The 24214-nt window shown below is 53.9% G+C and overlaps 9 protein-coding genes across 9 annotated transcripts; 6 read left to right on the top strand and 3 right to left on the bottom strand.

Annotated features, from left to right (window-relative positions):
• Positions 1-542: 542 nt before the first annotated feature.
• J4E93_002109 (uncharacterized protein) lies at positions 543-3719 on the top strand (the record flags this gene model as incomplete). Its single annotated transcript, XM_049340057.1, has 5 exons — positions 543-801; positions 901-1675; positions 1728-2339; positions 2389-2770; positions 2823-3719. 5 exons carry the CDS (start codon positions 543-545, stop codon positions 3717-3719), a joined length of 2925 nt encoding a protein of 974 aa, XP_049202379.1.
• Positions 3720-4999: 1280 nt separating this feature from the next.
• J4E93_002108 (uncharacterized protein) lies at positions 5000-6856 on the top strand (the record flags this gene model as incomplete). The annotated part of the gene is made up of 3 exons (XM_049340056.1): positions 5000-5128; positions 5182-5316; positions 5366-6856. 3 exons carry the CDS (start codon positions 5000-5002, stop codon positions 6854-6856), a joined length of 1755 nt encoding a protein of 584 aa, XP_049202378.1.
• Positions 6857-7198: 342 nt separating this feature from the next.
• On the bottom strand, positions 7199-8342 carry PGN1 (glycoside hydrolase 28 protein; the record flags this gene model as incomplete). Its single annotated transcript, XM_049340055.1, has 2 exons — positions 7199-7912; positions 7959-8342. 2 exons carry the CDS (start codon positions 8340-8342, stop codon positions 7199-7201), a joined length of 1098 nt encoding a protein of 365 aa, XP_049202377.1.
• A 1111-nt stretch (positions 8343-9453) lies between these two features.
• J4E93_002106 (uncharacterized protein) lies at positions 9454-11097 on the bottom strand (the record flags this gene model as incomplete). Its single annotated transcript, XM_049340054.1, has 1 exon — positions 9454-11097. One exon carries the CDS (start codon positions 11095-11097, stop codon positions 9454-9456), a length of 1644 nt encoding a protein of 547 aa, XP_049202376.1.
• A 2331-nt stretch (positions 11098-13428) lies between these two features.
• Positions 13429-14861, top strand: J4E93_002105 (uncharacterized protein; the record flags this gene model as incomplete). Its single annotated transcript, XM_049340053.1, has 2 exons — positions 13429-14019; positions 14073-14861. The coding sequence occupies 2 exons, from the start codon at positions 13429-13431 to the stop codon at positions 14859-14861; spliced, it is 1380 nt and encodes a 459-aa protein (XP_049202375.1).
• Positions 14862-15354: 493 nt separating this feature from the next.
• On the top strand, positions 15355-16221 carry J4E93_002104 (uncharacterized protein; the record flags this gene model as incomplete). Its single annotated transcript, XM_049340052.1, has 2 exons — positions 15355-15577; positions 15632-16221. The coding sequence occupies 2 exons, from the start codon at positions 15355-15357 to the stop codon at positions 16219-16221; spliced, it is 813 nt and encodes a 270-aa protein (XP_049202374.1).
• Positions 16222-17128: 907 nt separating this feature from the next.
• Positions 17129-19254, top strand: J4E93_002103 (uncharacterized protein; the record flags this gene model as incomplete). The annotated part of the gene is made up of 4 exons (XM_049340051.1): positions 17129-17320; positions 17394-18369; positions 18507-18811; positions 18871-19254. The coding sequence occupies 4 exons, from the start codon at positions 17129-17131 to the stop codon at positions 19252-19254; spliced, it is 1857 nt and encodes a 618-aa protein (XP_049202373.1).
• Positions 19255-20498: 1244 nt separating this feature from the next.
• Positions 20499-22242, top strand: J4E93_002102 (uncharacterized protein; the record flags this gene model as incomplete). The annotated part of the gene is made up of 3 exons (XM_049340050.1): positions 20499-20676; positions 20724-20900; positions 20951-22242. 3 exons carry the CDS (start codon positions 20499-20501, stop codon positions 22240-22242), a joined length of 1647 nt encoding a protein of 548 aa, XP_049202372.1.
• A 116-nt stretch (positions 22243-22358) lies between these two features.
• Positions 22359-23594, bottom strand: J4E93_002101 (uncharacterized protein; the record flags this gene model as incomplete). The annotated part of the gene is made up of 2 exons (XM_049340049.1): positions 22359-23212; positions 23261-23594. The coding sequence occupies 2 exons, from the start codon at positions 23592-23594 to the stop codon at positions 22359-22361; spliced, it is 1188 nt and encodes a 395-aa protein (XP_049202371.1).
• Between the last annotated feature and the right edge of the window lie 620 nt (positions 23595-24214).

Raw genomic sequence — 24214 nt, 5'->3', positions numbered from 1 at the left:
CGCAGGGCTCCACGACTTGTTGGGTGGCGTCGCAGCAGGACCCCTCACCTCTGTCTCAACCCATGGGCGTCCCCAGGACATATGCCAGCAGCGGTATGACGCCACAGGGCACAGGTGAGCATGGCTGTGCTTGATCACTTGGCAAGGTGCAAGAGTGGTGTATCAATGAGGAGGTCTTCGGAAAGTGGGGCCCGCAGGAGCGGTGTGTACGCTGTGCAGAGGCAGCGGGCAGTTGGCAGCATCGATGCGGCCGTGGGCAATTCCAGAAAGCGTCGAGGGAGCTCGCCGAGATGAATGCACCAGTTCCAGGCTTGGCTGCCAGGTGAGGAGAGAAAAGCGGACGACTCGGCGGAGAGCAACGATTCGATTCCGGCGTCCAAAGGGCGGGACGGTGCCATGCGCTGGCGCTAACCCAACTCTAATCCCTGACCCACAAGCTTCTCCGCCGTCTTCACACACCCCTGCCGCGAGCATCCACCACTTTGCTCTTAGGCGCAGCGTTCCCCCCAGCCACAGCTGGCCACACTCTCCTCCCGACACCCATGACTTCTCCGGCCCTCACGACAACTGAGAGCCTTCCAGCAGACGCGGGCCGCTCGGGCCCCTTCGACAACCCGCAGGAAGACGCCTCTGAGTTTGGTGAGGAAAACTCGGAAACCAATGACGTCGGCGACGATCAGGCACCGAAACAGCAACCCCAGAAGCGACGACGAGTGACGCGTGCCTGCGACGAATGCCGGCGCAAGAAGATCAAGTGCGATGGCAAGCAGCCGTGCACCCATTGTACTGTCTATAGCTATGGTATGTCCTGTGTGTACACTGAATTACGTGGGAGATTGCAAGCTAACAGCCGACAGAATGGTAAACACCCTCCCCTGACGGATTCGCTACTGCACACAGAATTGACCCCCTCTAGCACTTATGACCAGCCGTCCAACCGCCGCCGCAATGCGACTCCCCAGTACATTGAGGCTCTCGAAAGCCAGCTCAAGCGCGCAAAGGCGCTACTGCACGTGGTGCTGCCAACCGTGGATTTGAATGACCCCGCCATAGACGCCCACCTCCAGAATGGTCTGTTACCACAGCTGCCCCAAGCAGCTGCGCGGCCTCCCGTGATGCCTGTAGACCCCCGGATCGCGCAACACCAGGCACCGGCCCACAACGAAGACCAGCCTGATTCGCACCTGGAAGCCATGGTCAAAGCGACGGGCCAGCTTGATCTTGACGAAGAGGGCAAGTGGGACTACCAGGGCCACTCTTCAGGACTCAGCTTTATGAGAGGCCTGCGGCAATTCGATGACATGTTCCAAATCCCTTCAGACGAGTCGCCGTCCCTCCGGCACCAATCCATGTCCTACGAACCGCCGTCTCCTGGTTCCCTTTCCATCGCTGGATCCACTACAGCGTCGTCAAATGTGCCCCTACCCAGCCAGGAAAATGCACGCATTCTCTGTGACAGTGCCATCATCCAGTACAGCGCCATGCTGCGCGTCGTCCACCTACCCACTTTCTACAAGCAAATGAGCCGTCTGTACGAAGTCGCACCCGAGAACTACAGTAGTGCCGAGACGAGCTTTCTACCTCTATTCTACGCCGTTTTAGCTCTGGGCAAACTCTATTCCGAGAACGACACCGGCGTCGATGTAGCAAGCTACGACATCCTGACCGATGAGGGGTATGCAGCAAAGCCCCCCTGTGCGGACTTCGTCCATGCTAACACGATCCAGACTCAAGTACTTCAAAGCTTCGCGCCAGCTCTTGGACATCACTGACTGCAGGGATCTGACTTCACTTCAAGCCATCATTTTCATGATCCAATTCCTGCAATCGTCAGCCAAGCTTAGCACCTGCTATGCCTACATCGGGGTCGCTTTGCGCTCAGCACTGCGCATGGGCTTGCACCGTTCATTCAACGTCAAGTTTAATCCCATCGAAGCAGAAACACGCAAACGCATATTTTGGGTCATTCGAAGGATGGACACATACGTTGGGGCCATGCTCGGTTTACCGCGATTTCTGGACGATGAGGACATTGATCAGGAGTGGCCGGTTGAGGTCGATGACGAGTATATTACGGAGACGGAGATTCTGCCCATGCCCAATGGAAGCATTTCTGTCATGGCGGCCTTCAATGCCCACACGCGTCTCGTCCAAATCTTGAACAAGATCTGCAAGTACGTGTACCCTATCAAGGGCACACAATCAGGCGCCAAGAACTCTGTGACCTATTCTGTGGGCTACTCCAAGATTCGCGAAATCGAACAGGATCTAGCAAGATGGCTGGATGAGCTGCCTGTTGCGCTCAGGCCGGGCGGCGACGCGCCTCCGATCATCAGGAGGTAAGCTGGCTATCTAACATCGTTTTTGCAACTACTGACACATACGCAGGGTGCAACAACTTCTCCGCATGGCGTTCGGACATGCCCAGCTTTTACTCTATCGGCCATTCTTACACTACGTTTCGCAATCGTACAATGTGAACACCGTCGACCAGAGGGCCTTTGCCTGCGCTTCTGCTTGCGTTAACGTCTCGCGCAACATCATTCACATTTCCACAGAGATGCGAAATCGCGGCCAATTGGCTGGCGCATACTGGTTTTCTATGTATACGACCTTCTTCGCTATTGTATCAATTTTGTATTTCGTCTTGGAGAACCCACAGAGTCCCACCAGCTTTGAATTGCTACGGGATGCAGTGGAAGGAAAGGACGTATTGGCGTACTTCGCGAAGAGGAGCCTGGCCGCTGATAGGTGCAGCACAGCACTAAAGGTAAGCACAGCACTAGCTTCCACTGACTGACAACACTAACAATGTTTCTCAGGGCATGTTTGAACGTCTCCCGGAATCAATCAGACACGGTGGAGAGATCATTGCATCCAGGAAGCGTCGACAAGGAAGCTCGCCGCACTCTCTTGGCACACGCCCCACCTTCTTTGGTCAGAGCGACTCTGCCGCGCCCCGCCGCGCGAGTACCTATCCCGATAGCATTCCCAATGTCAAGACTGCTGGCCAAGCCCAGTCATTCGAGTCTGGCGGCCCTGACTTTGGTGGCATTGGCTTGGGTTCTTCTTATCCCACACACTCGGTCTCCAACCCCAATCTATTCGATGGTGTGCCAGGCCTTACACCCACATCATCCAACGATAGCCTACCGAGCTTTGGTTTGGCTCCTATTCATGATTCGCAGCCGACATCATCAGCCTTTGGTCCAACAAGCTTGGGCAACCCTTTGGCAGACCCGTCAGGTCTTAATGTCCCGATCGCAGACATCTCAACAATGATGTTTCCGTCTGCCGACCCGCTCGCCTACCCCAATCAGCCCATGACTGCTTTTGAAAACAAGCATCCACAAACTTTCGACCGCAGTACTGGCACCCCGGTGGGCGGCCACCCTCCTCAACTCTCGACCAGTATGGAGATGAAAGGACATCCAGCCATGTTTGCTCCCACTAGCACGCCCAATTCGCAAGCACGACCCATGGATAGTGAGGCACAGATCTTTACTTCCATGCCCATGTATTTCATGCAGGGTAACCAGCAATATCGCGGATATCCACCTCAACAGGGTATGCCGATGCAAACATCCAGCAACATGCCTTTCGATGAGTTGATGCATCAAGAAGACTGGTCCCAATCTTTTATGGATCCTGCGCTGAACATGAATGATGGGAGGTCATCGCTGAACAATGCACAATTCAGCCAGAATGGCTGGCGTTAGTATGTCTGTTCATAGGAACGCAGCCCTATGGACGGGGCTCTACGCATTTACGTTTACTTTCAGCTTCACTGTAAAGCATCCAGAGTCCAGTCTATCGACGTGCATCAGCTTCAACTATGGCCGGCGCCCTCGCATGCGCCCTCCTTCGCACACCACGATTACGGCCGATTTTTCCTTAGTACACTGAGCGTTTCATTCCGGCGTTTGCGAGTCTACCAAAAGCATTATACCCCATTGTCAACCGGCTGGCACCGATGAGCTAAGCGTTTTCCAACGGTATGCGTAGGGTGAGGACAGAGCCTCACTGACGTAGTTGTGACTTTCCAGTCCACTACGATCGCGACCTGTCCAATGCATTTCAGCATTGATTTTTGTTGCTTTGAAGACTTCGATTTGGATTTGGCGTTCGAGAAGCTAGACTTTTTGAGCGTGACGACCTCGCGGCTGCGAGTGTATGTCGAGCATCTCACGAGAATACTCATGAAGGGCGGAAGTGTGTTGAAGGACTACTGTTGCAAACAACAACTACACTCGTTTTGTTCGAGCCGGTAACGCCGTAGATTAGCAAATTGACTGAAGGCGATACCTAGGTATCGCGCATAGCTTACAAAGACCAAAGTGCAACACACATTGCTGGAAATAGTCTGGCATAAGCACCAGAAGCTGACTGATATCCATCTTGAACTAGCCTAGTGAACAGTAAGCCAATGTCAGAATCAGGCCAGCCATAGACACGAAAATTAAAAGAGAAGCCATGGTCTTAAAATGGAGGCTCAGTGGAGCCTAGCACAGACACCCAGCCACCACAGAAGGCCGGCGGAGCGGGGTAAATCCCATGCAGACTTCCAAGGCCGTGCCTAGACCTCCACCTTCGGCGCCGAAAGCCGCCAAGTGCAGCTCAACGTGGGCCAAGCGCTAGCACCCACCATTGAGAAAACGGCAAGTAGTGTGGATTAGTGTTTACCGACAATTGGGGTCTTGGTTACCAAGCAGTTTCCAAGCGGTCTTCTGTGTCCCAAGAGATGGTATCTAGCGACCTTCTTAACCAGGTCATCGGGGCTGACGGACTAGATCTTTTGTACCTTAGCGAAGAGTTGGCTAAGAAATTAACAGGTTTTGTCGGATATCGTAGTGAGTACGGTTGCAGGACCAAGGAGGATATCGGCTCGTGGTTTACCGGAAGGAACATGGGAAAGTGTATATCTAGACGCGGTGACGCTGAAGATGTGAGGTACCAGGAACAGCTCGCACCATTGGGCTGACGGAGAATCGCTATCGTCATGGTTCACGTGTCTTCATTGTCGGTTCTTGGCTCCGCCTTGGTTGGGCTGAGTAATGCGGCTGCCTTGGGTACTGCGGAGGAATATGCTGATGGTACTGTGCATGCGAGGATCATGGGGATGAAGATTGTAAGGCTTCCTTGTCGGTGCACGCTGGTACATGCTTATATTGACCCTAACAGGCGCAATGGGATGCTGAGATTGCTTCGGGAGAGATGGATAGCACCCGCTACCCTGAACTAGGTCATACGCCATGTGAGAACGGCTTCGCTGCTGCAATCCCTGGCGACTTCAACAACACATTCAGGTGCCATAACGTCCGTTGCCACCAAGTCCAAATGCTCATCAGCTCGCTAATGTGCGTAGATCGATCTATATCATTTCCTTCCACATTCCCTCCTTGGTAGTTCTGATGGACAGGGCTCCTCTTCTTGGGGCTGGACATCAGAGGATGGACGCGAGTTTGTAGCAATCGGCCAGTTCGACGGTACCGCCTTTGCAGAGATCAGTAGCGAAGGAAAGCTGATTTATCTTGGTCGCCTGCCTCCTTTCGACCCTGTCGGATCCCGCTGGCGCGAGATTCGCGTGATGAGGGACTATGCCGTCATTGGTAGTGAGGCCATCAACCACGGTGTTCAGATCTTCGATATGAAGAAGTTGTTGGACCTTGACGGAAGCGAGCCGATGAACTTTACTCAAGAAGACTTGACTGGTCACTGGGGTCTAACTGATGACTGGAATGCTCTCCCGGTTGGCCGAACCCACAACATCGTTGTCAACGAAGAACTCAACTACGCCGTGGCAGTTGGATCTGTCGGCGGTAACGAGACGATCCGCGTTCGTGGCGACTTACCATGCCGTGGAGGCCTCATCTTCATCGACATGAGCGACCCTGAAAACCCGACCAGCCCAGGTTGTGCTTCTGCAGATGGCTACGTCCATGATGCTGAATGCATCGTCTACCGCGGACCAGACACTAAGTACTACGGCCGCGACATCTGCTACGGTTACAACGAAGACACGCTGACCATCTACGACGTAACTGACAAAGCCGGCAACACCACCAACATCATCTCTCGCACCACATACCCTGGAGCAGAGTACGTCCACCAAGGTGTCGTCAACAACGCAACCTGGCAAGAGTACATCTTCCTCGACGATGAATTCGACGAGCGCGACGCCAAAGTCGGGCCCATGACGCAGGGTCTGCCTACCACCCACATCTTCGACATTCGAGACCTAGAGAACCCCTTCTACTCTGGCAACTACGAAGGAAAGCGCCGCAGCATCGACCACAACCAATACGTCGTTGGCGACTACCTGTACCAATCGAACTACGGAAACGGTCTTAACGTCCTGGACATCCACACCATCACACAAGACCCCAGCGGCGACGGCATCTGCGAAGCCGGATTCTTCGACATCTACCCCGAGGACGACGAGAACGAAGGTGGCGGCACAGTAGCCTTCCTCGGTTCCTGGTCCAGCTACGCAAACTTCAAGAGCGGATTCATCTTCGTGCACACTATCGAGCGTGGTAGTTTCGTCGTCAAGATGTCTAGCAAGGAGTGTGCGAAGCCAGCCGTTTGCGAAGTAGACTCTTGTCTTACGTCGATGCGCACAGCAAACGTCGAGGGTAGACTTCAGGCTTCGCAAGAGTTCTGCGGTAACTTCACTCAGAGGCAGATTGATGATGTTCGTGCTGTGCCAGAGTTTGCGCAGGAGGCTTGTGCGGGTGAGCAAGTGGTTGCGCAGGTTAGCAGTGCGTGTGCTTGCTTGCCCACGCTTGCTGTGCCTGAGTTGCCAAGGACGACAACTAGGGGGCCGGTGCCTACGGTGCTGCCGCCGAGGGTATAGACAGGACAGGGACGATAAGGGCTTGATGTATCACGACAATGATGGGCTTAGATAGAGTACCTGTGAGAACAGACAATACGATACTCGTTTCCCCAATAAACATCAAGATGTAGTCGTCGCATCTGAACATGGGCGCAACTGATTGTCAGTCACTATCATAATTGAACACGCAAGTTGATGCAAAGATAGATGGAGATGTCTGTTGCTGAGCAGCGTAGCTGCTGTGATAGATAAATATGTACTGAGAGAGGAAGATATACAAGAGAAAATAGGAAAGGCCACAGGCCGATCCAAAGCTACTTCACGGTGCTCCAAGACATAGCACACGTCTCATTCCGGAACCTAGCAAGAAGCACCGGCGGGGATGTTGAGGCAGCTAGTGCTCTTCTGTCCGCCAGTGACGCTGTTACCGGTCCAGGTCCAGTTGGAGCAGCTGCCCTTACCGCAAAGAATGTAGACATCAGTACCCTTGGCAGCAACGGTACCCTTGACATTCTGGATGGTAAGGCCAGTGATCGGGACACCGGTGGTGGGCTTGCCAGTAGGAGAGCCGTTCTGGTAGTCTTGCTGGATAACGATACCGTACTTCGCAATGTTCTTGAGGGTGATGTTCTTGTATGTGACGCCAGAGACAGCACCGGTGGCACCGGAGACGGTCTTGATGCGGACACCGTTGTCAGAGTTGATGATGGTGGAGTCGGAGATGATGACGTTCTTGACAGTGTTGTCGCTGCGGCCACCTACAGAGCCGATGGAGATACCGTGTCCGCCAGAGCAGGTGCCGCCGGTGAAGTGGATGTCGGTACCGGAGTTGACAGCCAGGCAGTCGTCCTGGTTCTTGATGTTGGCATTGGTGATGTACACACCAGTGGAGCTGCCAACATCGAAAGCATCGGTGTTGTGACCGCCGTTAGTGACGTCACCAGCGGTGTTGTCGATGGTGATCTTGTCGAGGGTGAGATCCTGCGCGCCGTTGATGGAGAATCCCTGTACAGGGGTGTTCTTGACGTTGAGTCCAGTGATAGAAGACGAGATCATGGAATGGGCGTAGAAGAACTTGGCAAGTCAGTTGTAGCTCAGCAAAAGATCAGTATGAACATACCTTGGGCTTCGTCTTGCCGCCGTTGCTTCCTTTGCCGTCCCACCACTTAGCACCATTTGCGTCAATGACATGGCCAGCGGCGCCAATGACTTTGATGTTGGTTCCCGAGACAGAGATGAGAGGGCCCTCCCACTCCTTGTAGCCGAAGGTGGTGGTGCCCTGGAAGGTGACGGTGGTACCTGACTTGAGCTTTGTCAAGTCAAGGGTCGTTCCTGCTGGAACAGTCATACCCTGAATGACAATAGCAGAGCAAGAGGCCTTGTTCTTGATGGCTGTAGCAGCATCAGAGAAGGTGCAGCTTGCACGGGTGTCAAGACTGGAAGGAGCAGCCGAGACGAGCGCACCAGCGCCGAGAAGGAGAGAGGTAAGCGTGAAAGCAACCATGATGAATGTAGCTTGAAAATAGGGATGATCGAAGGGAATGTAAGGCTGCTGTGTAGGAAATGAATGAATGAATGAGTGAGTTGTTGGGTGCTGTAGAGACGTGCCGCCATGCTCTTTATACCAGGGCTTCATTGACAGTGGTACGTATTGATAGGTGGAGCCATCGGAGGATTCACACGAGTCGTCGACAAGCTCAAATTCCTTGAGCTTGTCATTGCTGGGCAAGGCTTGTCACCGCAGAAGGTCTAGGGTCTGCGAGAAATGAGGGCACCAAGCGGATGGCTCCTGCGCCGGTGTTCTGGCAGCATGTAACAGGTGGATCCTCGGTTGAGGGTACTCCGCTTTGTATAAATGAAACGAGATCTGGATTTGATCGAATCGTTCGGTGGGTGGTGGGCGATCTCAGTGACAATTCTCCGTCAAATCGATTGCCAGCCTCGTAGCGCTGAGTAGAATACCATTGCAACTAAGCATGCAGCTTACCCAGAGTTGAACATTCTACAGCACGCGGGCTATCAGAACTACTATCAGGTGTTCGTGTCTTGCCGTGCTAGAACAATGGTGAAACGAAACAACTGGTCCAGACGCGTGGCGCCGCTGTCGCGTGGCGCAATAGGTCAAACGCCATTGCGGATACGGAAAGCACGTTCACGCCGTCGGCCGCCGATTGATGGAATGTCACCAGCCACACCGTGACACGTCCGTAGGATTGGAGCGATGCACAGGATTGACGGAGAATTGTTAGAGTGAAAGGGCAGCTGCATGACTTCCGGAGGGGTTTCTGGAGACGAATGTGAATTAGCGCCCGACTAGCGTCCCGTCACAGAACGTAACGGCAGCGACATCCCGCACCTGCATGAACCCTTTTCCATCCCATCGCCATCTCTCCAGGCGCGCATTCAGAGCCAGTTACATCGAGCTGTATCGCGTCTACATTGACACGGTTGTGAATCTCACAAAACATCCATTGCAGCATGAAACCGGCTTCTAAGCACACGGCCGGCGAGCCAGGCGGACACGGGAAGTAATTAGGTATAGCCTCAAATCTCGGATCTACCCCTAGACTTTTCACCGCTCTAGACACCTTGAGTAATCATCGTCGCAGCTATGGTCACGATCGCCGGACGAAGAAACCACCTTGTGGCAAGCCCTCTACTAAAAGACTCCAGGCTACCCAATTGCGCAACAGCATAGTCGCTATCCGACGCACCGCTCGTCCCATACCTTGCGCACCTGCTATGGCCGTCTTCTCATCAATGATCATGAACGGTCCTGGTTCTGGTTTCGCCAGGTAGTATACTAACCAGTCGGCGCACCAAAAGAGATACAAACAGCGCGTCCGATAGACCTGCAGATCCATCTCTTCGATCCATGGTTCCGCCATAATATGCACTTCCTTGAGCCCATCGATAGCGTTACCGAAGGCACAAGCTAAGGCAGCCATTGCCGGAAGCGAACATGCATCGTCTGTGAAACCAATGCCGATGAGTTCCAGATAGTGCCGCTCCAGCATCTTCGCATAATTGCGCAAATTCGCGGTCGAAATCAGATCTCTGGTTGCATACGCAGAATCTACGAGAGCTGTTGCGTAGTGTGCAACGCGGTTCGACACCAGCTCTTCGTGTAGGTCTCGAATGGACTTCCGTGCCCACTCCATATCCTCTTCCATAAGGGACTGTGGAAAAAGGCTGGCGCCAAGAGGTAGATGAACGTCGCGGCGTGCTTTCAGAGCGACCTTGTCTAGGAAACTGGCTGCTGTGGGATAGCTGCCTCCTAGACATACGTCGCTCGCCAGTCTCTTAATGTCAATTGGCAAATGAGCCAAGTTGTCTTTTTTGTATGCGTCAAACCGCTTGTCTTGCAGATTCTGCCGGTCTGGGGGAAGGGCTGGCGCTGGCGGTACGTCGAGCATTTCAAGTTTGGTGAAGATAGCGTTGATTGAGATACTATCGAAAAGGATGTCGTGAAAGTGGCTCGCATAACTTTCGATAGGAAAGTTGGTCACCAGCTCTGTTAGTGACGGCTTCCCACGAGACTCGTCGCCGGTTTCTGCTTTGAGGAGGCGTACGTCTTCGTCCGAGATGGTATTCAGATGGACATCCAAGCTCATGCTCTTACGTATCACGTCTGGATCATCGCAGACGTAGTACAACGCTGCGTGTCTGCAGTCGTAGAGTATAGTAACTGGTGAGTTGACTTCAGCCTGCTTTTGGGCTGTCAGCGCTTCCAGCGGTCGGGGTGTGGCATCGCCTGTCAGGAACACACTGTGTTTCCCCGAAGGACCTGTCGCTTTATCATCGCGCATTTCCCATACTACCGTTATTCGAATATTATCGAAGACGTCACCCACATCGCCCTCAGAATAGAAGCTTGGTGTATCGCGCGCGGTGTCGGTTGGGGGCCTCCATTCATGTTGGTGTCCAGTAAAGGCTGCGTTGATGGGACCGCCTAGTTTGAAGGCAAGAAGCGCGACCAAGAGAGGGTGTAGAATGTCTTCCTGGACGGACATTGACGTAGAAAGTTCAAGCGGACTAGATTGCGACCCAGGCGACGAATCCCCACTTGCAAGGACTTGCTCCTGGATCGGCGAAGCTACAATCTCCCTGTCTTCTTTGTCGCCAAACGTGAATGCAACAGCCTTGGACCTATCCAGTGTCTGCGCGAGAGTCCTGAACTTCTCGACGAGCTTGCGAGCAACATCGCGCTGAGTAAAGCCTTCTGTCTGCGCACACGCTGCAACGAGCGCATTCAGCATATTGCGCCGGTACTCAGTTTTCCTCGCACACGCTCGGGCATCTTCAGGTCTCTCTTGCAGCAATTGGGTATTCTGGCTGCATGCAACTCTATCTGTCACCAGGCGCCCCACGAGATTGGGAGATACCTGGAGAGCGACATTGAAGCGCTCTAGTCGGTTCATGTCGAGCACTGGATCCACTGGTAGGTTGAAGTATATCGTGAAAGTATCCAGCGAAAGAGCTGTTCAATCACTGGCGGTTGCCGCGGTCGGTGTGGTGATATTGAGATAAGCTCGTCGGAAGAGTGCGATTGCCGTGAAACCGCAATATGGGTGTAGCGTCAAGTTACAGAAACAGTGAGTCCTCAGGGTGCAGGTAATGTTTCCTTGTCCAGCTCTTTCACCTGTTTAGCCTCACCTACTGGAAGCCAACAAGCGGTTTGAGGCCATCAAGCGCATCGACAATGTCTCACCCCACGATCAAACGCCTCTCAAATCTTGGTACCACGTGCATCCGCTACTCACGACATCTCGTTTGCAGTCTATCAGCTTCGCGGCAAGAATCGTCGCCTTCCGATAGGATCGGACCGCGCTGATTGAGACGTGTCTTCTATCCTGGCCCACAAGCTTGCAATAGGTATTTTCCAGACAGATAACCTTCGAATATGAAGGCTAGTTATCGTAGGAAATCGGACGCCTACCTTCACATTTTGTGGTATGAGTAGCTGTTTTATCGCGCCGCTTCAAGCTCAGCGAGATGTCAACAAGACGACTGCGCCATCTTTCCAACGATAGCGCCGCCCAGTGACTACTCGACGAGTGTGACCTTGCCTGAGCAATACGCTGAGGCGCCACTACAAAGGCATATCGAAGGTATTGGGTGTGGGCTTTTCGTCAAATACATCTTTCTGACGTCAGTTCACGACAATCTCGATCTCCTTCAGCGGCGTATTGGCATGAGCTCAGCATAGCCAGAGATGTTGAGTATTGCGCCTCGTGACCAAGGTGAATAGGACATTCGTTTACGCGTCTCGTTCGTAGCCTCGGTGACAGGACGTTGTGAGTTTGTGTAGATAGCCAAAGGAGTCTGGTGGTTGTTCTGGCGCTCTCGAAATGGCACCGTCTGCTAGTCCATTGTGACCGCTCATGGTTTCGGAAACATCGACGCTAGTGATTAGGTTTGCTGGGGCTCGAGCGCGAAGATGAGCAATCGAAGTAAGCACAAATGACTCATGACGGATTGGATACGCGCTGACGTTAGGAATTCATTCGCGTTGTAAAATGCCATTGTGCTGCAAGGGGAGCATCTGTCCTTAGATGGGTCAACGTCTTGCCAGAAGGAGAATCTAAGATGCTTCATACAAGCTAACAAGGCGTCTTAATCGAACTCGGACAGGAACCGGTGTGCGCGCAGCTTCGAAGGCGACGCCAGCGCCTGCACTCGCGCAGTCTATTTGAACGAACCGGGCCGTGGATCTGACAGGATTCTAGTGCCGATATTTCCTCCGCGACAGGTTGAACGAGAACGTTTCGACGTTTGCCATCGTCGCGACCAAGGTGGGGTGGAACAATCGATATTGTCAGCATCGAAATGAAGCCGGAAGATCGACCGCGAGTTGAGACAAGGGTGAATTCGCATCAAAGCCAAGCGATCGGGCTACATTACACCGCCGACAATGCGAACCCGATTAGAATACCACCAAATCTCTCAGCAAGTTAAACATCAAGTAAGTCGATGGGTAGGCCTAACGGCGACGAGAATTGGGTTGTCAAGCTAAGCTAGAGCGACCAAGATCCCAACATAGATTGCGCGGTCACATCTGCCGTCCGTCACCAACGTCAGCCCTATTATGTTCATGCACTGTGGCGGTAACCTCCGGGCGAAGTATCATCTTGGATCAGGGGAGCAATCGGATGAGGCGGGCGCCTTGTCAAAGATCAAGGGACACTCTAGACGAAACGAAGAAGCCCAAGAAGGCCCGACTCCCACAGACTAGCGAATAAACTCAGCGCTTGGACTGGGTTAAATTGCCCACACCCCATGAACATGATCGCTTCGGTCCGTATACTCTGGAGGGCACTGCGAAACCTGGCTTGGAGAGCGTTGGCATGAACCGCGAAAGAGAGTTGTTCGCCGTTTCGAGTCCACGCCACGGCCAAATGTTAAGCTTTGGGGCTTGGACACCGACGTAGACCGACGAAAGACCACTAAGTAGGGCAGTGGCCAATATGAGAGGTATGTAAGGACTGCATCCTCGTGAGAGTTGCAGCATCCATCACTCGCATATCCTGCAAGCTTCCATTCAACCTCTTTTTTGACATTTTTGGCTACTCGCCGTCCTCTCTTTCAACATGCGCTTCTCAAACGCCGCCGCTCTCTTCTCTCTGGCCTCTGTAGGCTCGGCTGCTCCAGCCGTCCATGCCCACAAGCACGCACACGCACGTGATCTCGGCTACGGTGGTGGTTACGGTGGTGGTCAGTACCAGTCTGGTATCTTCTACACCAACTGGGCCATCTACGCGCGCAAGCACATGGTCACCGACCTCCCAGCCGACAAGCTGACCAAGGTCAACTACGGTTTCGCGAATGTGAACAACCAGACTGGCGAGATCATCCTTTCTGACGAGTGGGCTGATACCCAGTTCCCCTACCCCGGAGATGTCGCCACCAACGGTACCCAGCTGCTTGGTAACTTCAACCAGCTTTACAAGCTCAAGCAGCAGAACCGCAACCTGAAGGTCATCCTCTCAGTCGGTGGCTGGAGCTTCAGGGGCAACTTCAAGCCTGCTCTTGCCACTGCCGAGGGCAGACAGAAGTTCTGCGACAGTGCCATCCAACTCATCGCCGACTTGGGCATTGATGGCCTCGACGTCGACTGGGAGTACCCAGAAGATGAGACTGATGGTGACAACTTTGTCGACACTCTCATGCGCTGCCGCCAGGTACGAATCATGTCCTCAAGATTCGAATATTAGCAGAACTAACGCCCTAACAGACTTTCGATGCTTACTCTGCTGTGAACGCCGCCGGCTACCACTTCGACATCGGCATTTCCGCCCCAGCTGGTCCCGAACGTTTCGTCGTTATGCCCATTGCCAGGATGGACCCTTACGTTGACAACTGGAACCTGATGGCCTTCGACTACCAGGGCCCCGGTTTCTCCAACTACACTGGACACCTCAGCAACGTGTACCCCAGCTCCACCAACCCCAAGTCCACCGACGGCTGGAACAGCAAGACAAAGTCATTTGTTCCTTTCAACACCAAGCAGGCCATCGATTACTACAAGATGATCGTCGCTTCCCCCTCCAAGATCCAGCTCGGTATGCCCCTCTACGGTCGCGGATTCGCCAACGTCATCGACATGAGCAAGGACCAACGCGGTCTCGGCCAGAAGTTCAACGGATCTACTGCAGGAACCTGGGAGCCCGGTACCCTTGACTACAAGGTTCTTCCCGTCAACGGCAGCAAGGTCTACACCGACAAGGAGACTCTGGCCAGCTGGAGCTGGGACCCTGTCGCTAAGGAGCTCGTCACCTTCGACACACCCAAGGTCGCCTCCTGGAAGACTGACTACTTGATGAAGGAGGGTCTCGGTGGTGCTTGGTGGTGGGAGTCATCTGGTGACTTCCCGGCCACCAGCGACAAGAGCATCGTTTCTACTGTTGTCAAGAAGCTTGGTGGTCCCGAGAACTTTGTCCAGAACATGAACAACCTGTACTACCCCAAGTCCAAGTACTACAACATCCGCCCATCGGCCAACTCTACCTTGAGCCTTTTCTAGATAGTTGGCTGCGAGCGTCTTTGGCGCTGTAATGCGATCAGCTAGTCGATCACTGGTTTGGCACTTCCTTTCTTGAGAACCTTATTTTAGAAACCTTTTCACTTGCAATGTTGCTGCAAGACCTTAATGCAAGACACGCACGTGATGCAAATTCACGAGAAGCTCGCTCAACGAGTTAATAGACGTTTGACTTGACCATAGTTACCTTCCCTGCTCTTTCTTGACCTTGTGATACTGTTGAAACATGTCCCACATAGGAGCAGTCTCCGGGCTGGAGCACTGTCATCACCGTGTAGCCAACCTCGTAGTCTCATGCACGAGTAAGTGAATTTCTTCGATGCTAGAGCGCGCAGCTGAAGTTTGGTGTGGAGACAGAAGGAAGTCGTGGTGATGCGTCATCCCCGCCAAACTAGCCCAGAAGGCCACGCGCAAACGATGCGGCTGCGATCGGACCCACTTCCGAAGGAAGACTGGTTTGTACAACCCCACCAACATGAATGCCATCATATCACGATATTCCAATCAGCTCAGGAGCCTCTGCAAGCTGCCAGGAGCTAACGGTATCCAGATCTGCTTGCGTGCGACACGATCGTTGAACAGCATGTCTCAGCCCGTGCGACCGCGGCGGTTTGCACCATTGGATCCTGCGAAAAAGAAAGAAGGTGACACGAGACCACTGTTGAAGGGGATCGTGTTTGACGTGGACGGCACATTATGTGAGTGTTTTGAGAACGTACACGAGGTATGTCTTCAAGTACTGAATGACTTAGGTTTACCTCAAAACTACATGTTCGCGGAGATGCGATCAGCCTTGGGCATCGAGAAGCCGACGGACATCCTGGACCACATCTATTCACTACCCGAGGGCGAGCAAGAAGAAGCACAAGAGAAGATCCGGAACATTGAGCGCACCGCAATGAAGTCGCAACAGCCGCAGGCTGGGCTCGTGGAGCTCATGGAATATCTGGACTCTCGTGGCATCAAGAAGGGCATCTGCACACGCAACTTCGACGCACCCGTCACTCATCTTCTTACTACTTTTCTGCCAACGTCAAAATTCAGCCCTGTCGTGACGCGAGAGTTCAGGCCACCCAAACCTGACCCGGCAGGCATTCTGCACATTGCAAAGGACTGGATGCACGAGGACGGAGGAAAGAGTCTGATCATGGTTGGCGATTCGATTGACGACATGACGGCTGGTCATCGTGCGGGAGCTGCGACTGTGCTGCTAGTCAACGACGTCAACAAGCATCTTGCGGAGCACCAGCACACGGATCTCGTCGTTCAGCGGCTCGATGATCTCATCGGCATCCTTGAGAGTGGCTTCGAGGGACGCGTAGAATCTAGCGAAGAGAAGTAGATGCAAGAGGGCAGGTGAGGAAGCTGTCTGTCAGAGCTGGCGTGCGATACGCATCAACGAAGTCCGTTAATATGCGTCTTGAGACATCGTGCCCGTACTGTCCGTTGCTTAGATGGTTACTGGAGCAACTTCGCCGCGATGGTTGGGCCAGGCTGCGTCCAGGCCGAGGTGCAGCACAGGCCGCCCGCTCGAGCCCCGCGCTATGTAACCTGTCAGTGCCAACCCGCCACCGCCAATGCCATGAAGCTCTCACAAGCATTCTTGCGCTGCACACTATCCGGGACAAGGCACTGACACCATGAACAAGCCCACGCTTCTTTTCGCCCAATGTCCAGATTTTGTAAGCATGACTCCAGGTTCGTTCTGCTAGAAGGAGCACAGATCCGCGCAGCATGCATCCCTTTATTACCATACCAATAGCCGGCTCATGCATGCAGTGCGCTGATCTCCAGGCTGGCTTCAGATTTATTGAGCCGATCCGCACCATGGAGCCCTGCAATGAACAGCGATACCCATCCCCATAACTGTAGGGAGCGGTACGGACTGCTGGCTATATTCGGAGACAACCGCCAGAGGCAAAGGGGAAGGTGCTTCAGAACGTTGTTACCCAGACACGGCCGGGGGTGATCAGTCGTCACTCCAATCAGGAGCCGATCACGTTGATCCCGGGAGCTACCTGCATCATGTACTTGAAACATCTGGATACGATAGGCCACCCAGGTGACTACGCTGGGTGTCTAAATCTCCACGGCTTGGCAGCCCAGTATATGTTTGCTCTTGCCGTGGTTATCATCGCAGTTTCCAACCCATCCGTCGCTTTCGTTTGCTGCCAAGCAACCAGGGTCGAGCATACACCCCCTTCTGTCCTGCCACTTCTGGTTCCAAACGATCAACGTCGCCGGCTAGCATGAGGTACACCACCGCTGCCTTCACAGGCCTACTGGCCATTTCTGGTGTCAGCGCTGGATCTACCTCTCGTACTTCTCACATCGAGGGCAACGAAGTTGTCGAACGTCTGAACACTGTACCTGAGGGATGGAGCGAGATTGGTGTTCCAGCGCCCGAGCGCAAGCTCCATTTCCGCATTGCAGTACGCTCGGTAAGTCGTCACGAAGCATATCAGGAAGGCCTTCATGGTTGAGATATTGAAAGTCGAATACTGATCATCGCAGGCAAACCCAGACCTGGTTGAGAGGACGCTCATGGAGGTTTCAACTCCCAGCCACCCCCGCTACGGCCAGCACCTTAAGCGAGACGAACTGAAGGATCTCATCAAGCCAAGAGCCGACTCAACTGCAAATGTGCTCAACTGGCTCGAGCAATCCGGCGTCGAGCCTCGAGACATCCAGAATGACGGCGAATGGATCAACTTTCTCGCTCCTGTGAAGCGCGCAGAACAGATGATGGGCACCACGTTCAAGACCTACCAGAGCCAGGCACGCCCTGGGGTCAAGAGGACTCGTTCGTTGGGCTACTCTGTCCCCGTGGAGGTTCGCAGCCACATTGACATGATCCAACCTACTACTCGCTTCGGGCAAATGCGCGCCGAAGATAGCCAAGTCCTCACCCAGGAAATTGCACCTTTCTCCAAGCTTGCTGCTGTTAATGCCACGTGCAACACAAGGATCACGCCTGCTTGCCTCGCGGACCTATACAACTTCCAGGACTATGACGTTAGCGACCAGGCCAACGTAACGATCGGAGTGAGCGGGTTCCTTGAGCAATATGCCCGTTTCAACGATCTTGACCTGTTCACACAGAGGTTTTCTCAAAGTCTCGCTGGTAAAAGCTTTGGAGTACAGTCTGTCAACGATGGACCATTTCCCCAGAACTCATCGGCCAATAGCGTCGAGGCCAATCTCGACATTCAGTACACAGCCGGCCTGGTGAACATATCAACCACGTTTTACACTGTTCCAGGACGAGGACTGTTGGTTCCTGATCTTGATCAGCCCGATGAGGACGACAATAACAATGAACCCTACTTGGATTTCTTCACTTACCTTGTGGGTCTGGAGGACGAAGAGCTGCCCCAAGTACTAACCACTTCGTACGGTGAGACGGAGCAAAGCGTCCCTGCCGAGTACGCCAAGAAGGTCTGCGATATGATCGGTCAGCTCGGTACTCGTGGTGTCTCAGTCATCTTCTGTAAGTATTCGTTCGAGCTTGGAGGCGAAAATGCCCCCAGACGTCATCAGCCGCGATGTCTGGGAGTAGTGTCGTCTCTAAACTCAATCCTCACCCAAACTTTCCATCGATATGAACTCTGTGCTAACAACACTCAGCCAGCGGTGATACTGGTCCAGGCTCTGCTTGCCAGACCAATGACGGCAAAAACACGACCCGTCTTCAGCCAATCTTCCCCGCCTCATGCCCCTACGTCACCTCCGTGGGTGGCACTCGCGGAGTAGAACCTGAGCGTGCTGTTGATTTCTCTTCTGGCGGATTCTCTGATCTGTGGCCCCGCCCAGCGTACCAAGAGAAAGCAGTTTCCGACTATCTCGGTAAGCTCGGGTCTCAATGGGAAGGCCTCTACAATCCCAACGGCCGTGGATTCCCTGACGTCGCCGCTCAAGGACTAGGTTTCCAGGTAAGTTATACTCCCTGTACGAACTGCATGTGAGACAAATACTGACTTTCCTTCTCTAGGTCGTTGATAAGGGTCGACTGTCGTCCGTTGGAGGAACCAGTGCCTCAGCGCCCGTCTTCGCTTCGGTCGTTGCGCTTCTCAACAACGCTCGCATGGCGGCTGGCATGCCTTCACTCGGTTTTTTGAACCCTTGGATCTACGAGCAGGGCTACAAGGGTTTAAACGACATTGTCGATGGAGGCTCCCGTGGTTGCACTGGTCGTTCCATCTACTCCGGACTTCCAACCGCACTTGTGCCTTACGCTTCCTGGAATGCGACTGAGGGATGGGATCCTGTGACCGGTTATGGTACACCCGATTTCGAGCAGCTGGTTCGTCTCGTGACTGCGCCGCAGTACGGTCAGCGCCGCGTTCGTCGTGGAGGCCTACGTGGAGAGGCATAGTGCAGGCAAAGACTTGTGACTTTATTTACCTAGATAATCCTCCATCAATAGAGCAATTCCTATCGAGCAATTGACACCCTGGAGCCTATCTTGACACGACAATTTCCAATCTGCTTGCTTTCTTTCAATGTAGTCTTCAATGTCACAACGCGCCCCTCAGTGACGATGGCGGCTTCTCCGGGTGCGCGACCAATCGGCCACTCAACCCGCGGAAGCCACCACCGACTGTTGCTGACACTCTCACAAACCTTGAACGCACCTCAGCCCATAATCCTACAGACATTATTCCAATAGTTGTTGCTTCAGATGCCTTAGACAAGACCCAAAAAGCCCATATGTTTAATTGACCACATTGTTTTGGTCACAGCGACCCGCCACAGCATCGATTTTCGCGAGCTTCCCCATGCGGTTAAAGCGCACAAGACTTATCTGCGCCGAAGCCTGACAAGCATCCGCCATGGTGCTTGATCCTTCGACACCTGTATGGGAGCGATTTTCTCGAAGCCAATTTTGCCCAATCACGCAGCTCGACCATCCTTTGCCCCAGTACCTGACGACGCGCACTGAGCCTACCGTGGCCCCGGATCGCGGCCAGAGATAAGAGTTGGTATCCAACGAGCCCGAAGAGATAGTTCCCCGTCCACTATCAAGAAATACGAAGTGGACCTGCCAGTGCTTGAAGGCAGTGGCGGCATCTTTGGCGGGCCTTGGAGAAGCTTTGCGCCGTTAGCTTCGGTCCGCCAGTGTGGTCGGGTGTCTAGTCGCATGCATTCCCCGCCTCTATCGCGGTCGTACCTGGGAAACAGTACCAGCATCATGAGCAATCGCAGCAATATCGATACCCATCGCGCTATGTTCAAACGTCAAGTACACAACTTCGCGATCGTGCGCATACAAACATAGTAGAGTTTAACGGAACTCACGAGCAGGGTCAAGCGTTGAAATCATTTCGGTGTGCTTCGGGCGTAAGCAACAATGTGCGACGGGACTTCACGCCTGCCTAATCAGGTAAAGAGCTAGAGCTATGTTCGCCATGAGCTATCTATGTTTGTGCAGGTACAGGAAGATGTAGGCCGCGTCGCGTGCGTGGTAGACCCGAAGTGACGTCGGTCTGGCGCTCCATGCTTTTACTTCAAGAAGGCTGGGCTGCCCGCTCGGTTCGCTCTTCTTCACGGCCATTGATAGTCACAGCACGAGCTTGACTAACGAACAACCCCGGCACTGCGATCGCGAAGCACGTCAAGATGCAGCTTCTTTCACTCCTCGCTGTTGGCGGCCTCACGGCTAGCGTTTCTGCACGAAGCGCTCGATCTGTCGGCAAGAAGACGGAACTTCCTCGTCCTCGTCTGACTGTCCCCGAGACCAGTCTTCGCCCTCACAAGCGTCAGACCACTCAGATAATCACCACTGAGGCATCCAAGGGTATGGTAGATACTACCTGCTACACAACACTAGCTAATGATACCCAGCATTCGCTGTCAACGGAACTGCGGGAGCGATTCCCGACGTCGATTTCGACATTGGCGAGTCCTACGCTGGTCTTTTGCCCATCAGTGACGCCGCCAACGAGACCTCCGAACTGTACTTCTGGTTCTTCCCATCCGAGAACCCAGACGCAGATGACGAGATTACTATCTGGCTGAACGGTATGAGCAGTCATAAGTACATGTCTGATCCCCTCTAACACATCTTATAGGTGGCCCAGGTTGCTCTTCTCTAGAGGGATTCCTCCAAGAGAATGGACCAATCTCCTGGCAATACGGCAGTGGCCCCGCAGCCGTATACAACCCCTGGAACTGGGCCAACCTCACCAACATGGTCTGGGTTGAACAGCCCGTAGGAACCGGATTCACCCAAGGAAACGCTACCGCTACCTCCCAGGAGGAGACCGCCGAGGAGTTCCTCGGCTTCTTCAAGAACTTTGTCGACACATTCGGTCTGCAGAACCGCAAGGTGTACATCACTGGCGAGTCGTACGCCGGACGCTACGTCCCTTACATCGCCGATGCCATGTTGAGCAAGAACGACTCCTGCTACTACGACGTCAAGGGCATCATGTTCTACGACCCCAGTGTAGCCGAGGACGTCCTGCTAGAGGACATCCCAGCTGTCCCCTTCGTCGACCAATGGGCCGGTCTCTTCAACTTCAACCAGACCTTCATGGACGACATCCACAACCGCTCCGAGGCCTGCGGCTACACTGAGTACATGGAGAAGTACCTTACTTTCCCTCCTCCCAGCAAGCTCCCGTACCCCGAGAAGGACGCCCAGACCGAAGGCTGCGGGCTGTGGGAAGACATCTACAACGCCGTCTTCTACACCAACCCTTGCTTCGACGTCTACGCCATCGCCACCACCTGCCCTCTCCTCTGGGATGTTCTCGGTTTCCCCGGTTCTTTCGACTACCTCCCTCCCAACACCGAGATCTACTTCAACCGTACCGAGGTCCAGAAGGCCATTAACGCGCCTATCCAGCCCTGGGCTGAGTGCTCCAACGGCGTCCTTGACACCGACTCGTCTCCCCAGTCGTCCTGGGAAGTTATCCCCCGCGTCATCGACGCCCTAGACCGCACCGTCATCGCACACGGCGAGCTCGACTACATCCTGCTCTACAACGGTACTCTTATGGCTATCCAGAACATGACTTGGGGCGGCATGCAAGGTTTCCAGAACCCGCCTGTCGATGACTTTTACGTCCCTTACCACGACGACTTGAGCCTTACCAGTTTGAGCGCCAAGGGCCTCATGGGCAAGACTATCACTGAGAGGAAATTGACGTACGTCCAGCAGGCTCTGAGTGGACACATGGTACCCCAGTACCAGCCCAGCAGCGCGTACCGCCAGCTTGAATTCTTGCTTGGACGTATTGAGAGCTTGACCAGCCGGGAGCCTTTCACCACGCTGCCCAAGATCCCACAGAGCAACGATACTAGTGTTGTGTCTAGGGATTTGGGATCCATGGGTGGAGACTTCAAGAAGTGGTTCTAGACTATTACTATGCGCTTTTAATGGTATAACGCAATGAACGCGACTACGTAATCAACTCACGAAGCATGTGTAACGTCTGCGTGGATTGATTGCTCTACTGTGATATCGAAACAACACTAACCGGCAACGTTCTCAGCCACCCTCCGCCCATCTTTACCCAGCACGCCTTCTTGTCTCTGTGCCCTCTCCTCCGGCACTTCAGCAAAGATCTTGGTGATGGCCTCAATGGTGGTATTTCCCCCACTGAAGACGACGCCAATGTTCCAGCCCTTGTCCCCAGCCTCTCTCTCCACCATCTTCCTGAAGTCCTCGTTGTACAGTATAGTCGCCAGACCCACGACCGCGCTCGGCTCGACAAAACACTTCATTCTCTCCAACACCAGCTTCATCGCATCTTTGATGTTCTGCTCCGTGACGGCGTAGAGACTATGCACGTATTCCTTGTTCGAAATAACACCCCATGTATGGTCACCGAGGGGCGTACGCAGGCCATCGGCGATGGTCAGGGTCTTGACGCTGGTAACGCGTTCGCCCGCTTCGACGCCTCTCCTCGCATCGTCACCACCCTGGAAACTAGGTTCTGCGCCGAAGACGCGTACCCCAGTGCCGTGGAGAGCGACTGCGATGCCGCTCAGCATGCCGCCGCCACCACAGGGCGCGATGACTGCGTCGAGCTTCTCGCCGCTTCCCAGAAGCTTGCTGATTTGATCCTGTATCTCCAGCGCCATGGTGCCCTGACCGAGTATGATGTGGGGATGGTCGTAGGGAGGGATCAGGGTAGCGCCTGTGTCCTTGATTACGTCTGCAACGACGGCTTCGCGTTCGGTGCTCGTGGAGCCGGAGAAGTGGATGTTGGCGTCTTGTGACCGCGTGCCTGCTATCTTTGAGGGCGTGGATATGGAGGGCATGACGATGTGCGCGGGTATTGAGAAGGTTCTTGCGGCAAGCGCAAGGGCCTGCGCATGGTTTCCTGTTGATGTCAGTCCTGCCTGCCTGTTCTGGTCATGAGTTTACGTACCGCTGCTGTGTGTGACTACTCCCTTGCTCTGCACTTCTTCCAGTCCATCCCGCTCGATCAATCGCGTGACGGCATGGAAAGCGCCGCGTACTTTGAATGCGCCGATGCGCTGGAAGTTCTCGCACTTGAAAAAGAGGTTCACCTTGGGCTTAGCGGGCTCTTGACCTTCCCATTGTGTTCCTTGGAGTGCTTCCGGAGCCTGAGGCGTATTGGCGAGAGTGTTCAGGGTGGTGTTGGTCAAGACGGGCGTGTCGTGGATGTGCGGCTTGATGAGGGCGTGGGCGGCTTCGACCGAGGCGCGCGTCAAGGAGGCATGGGGGGCTGCGGAGGACATGGCTGCCACTGAAGAGAGCGATGATGAGTTGGATGCATCCTGAATAAGACTGTTCAAGAGGTGAGTCAATGAACGACACGGGTACGATGGTGGGGAAGATAGCGCGCGGAGGAAGGTAAGGCAGACCGCGGGGGAAAGCTCCGCGCGGGTCGCGCCTTCTGGCCCAACACGCGACGGATACTTTTCCGAATACCTCCTCCACTCTCCTCTAATACCTTGACGCGCCTTCCGACACAACGGCAGCTCGCCCATGTACAATAGTTATGCGAAGATGCCTTTACCCCAAAATCGCTGCCTCGAGCTGAGACGCCGGGCAAGCGCTCACCAAGTCGCTTTTACCACCCACGCGTCTGAAGTATCTGCCATTGGCATTGCCAACGTTTCCATCCAAGAAGAACTGTCCTGCCGTTCAGGCCGACCTCTCTTTTTCATACTAAGCTCTTCAAGGTCACCTTTTATGTATACCTTATTCGACACCATGATGGGACCCACTTGCAAACCACGGTTCCATTCCTCCATTTCCCATAGTTATGTGACTTCGAAGTATGCGATGCTAATAAAAGGAAGATCCAGTCCCTGTAAATCGATCTCTCATATCATACTCGAACAGTCCGGAATTA

Source organism: Alternaria ventricosa (assembly GCF_023758065.1).
Source record: "Alternaria ventricosa strain BMP 2768 chromosome Unknown scaffold_3, whole genome shotgun sequence".
Taxonomy (NCBI): domain Eukaryota; kingdom Fungi; phylum Ascomycota; class Dothideomycetes; order Pleosporales; family Pleosporaceae; genus Alternaria; species Alternaria ventricosa.
Note: the sequence above shows the minus strand (reverse complement) of the source record. Positions and strands in the feature narration are given on the sequence as shown.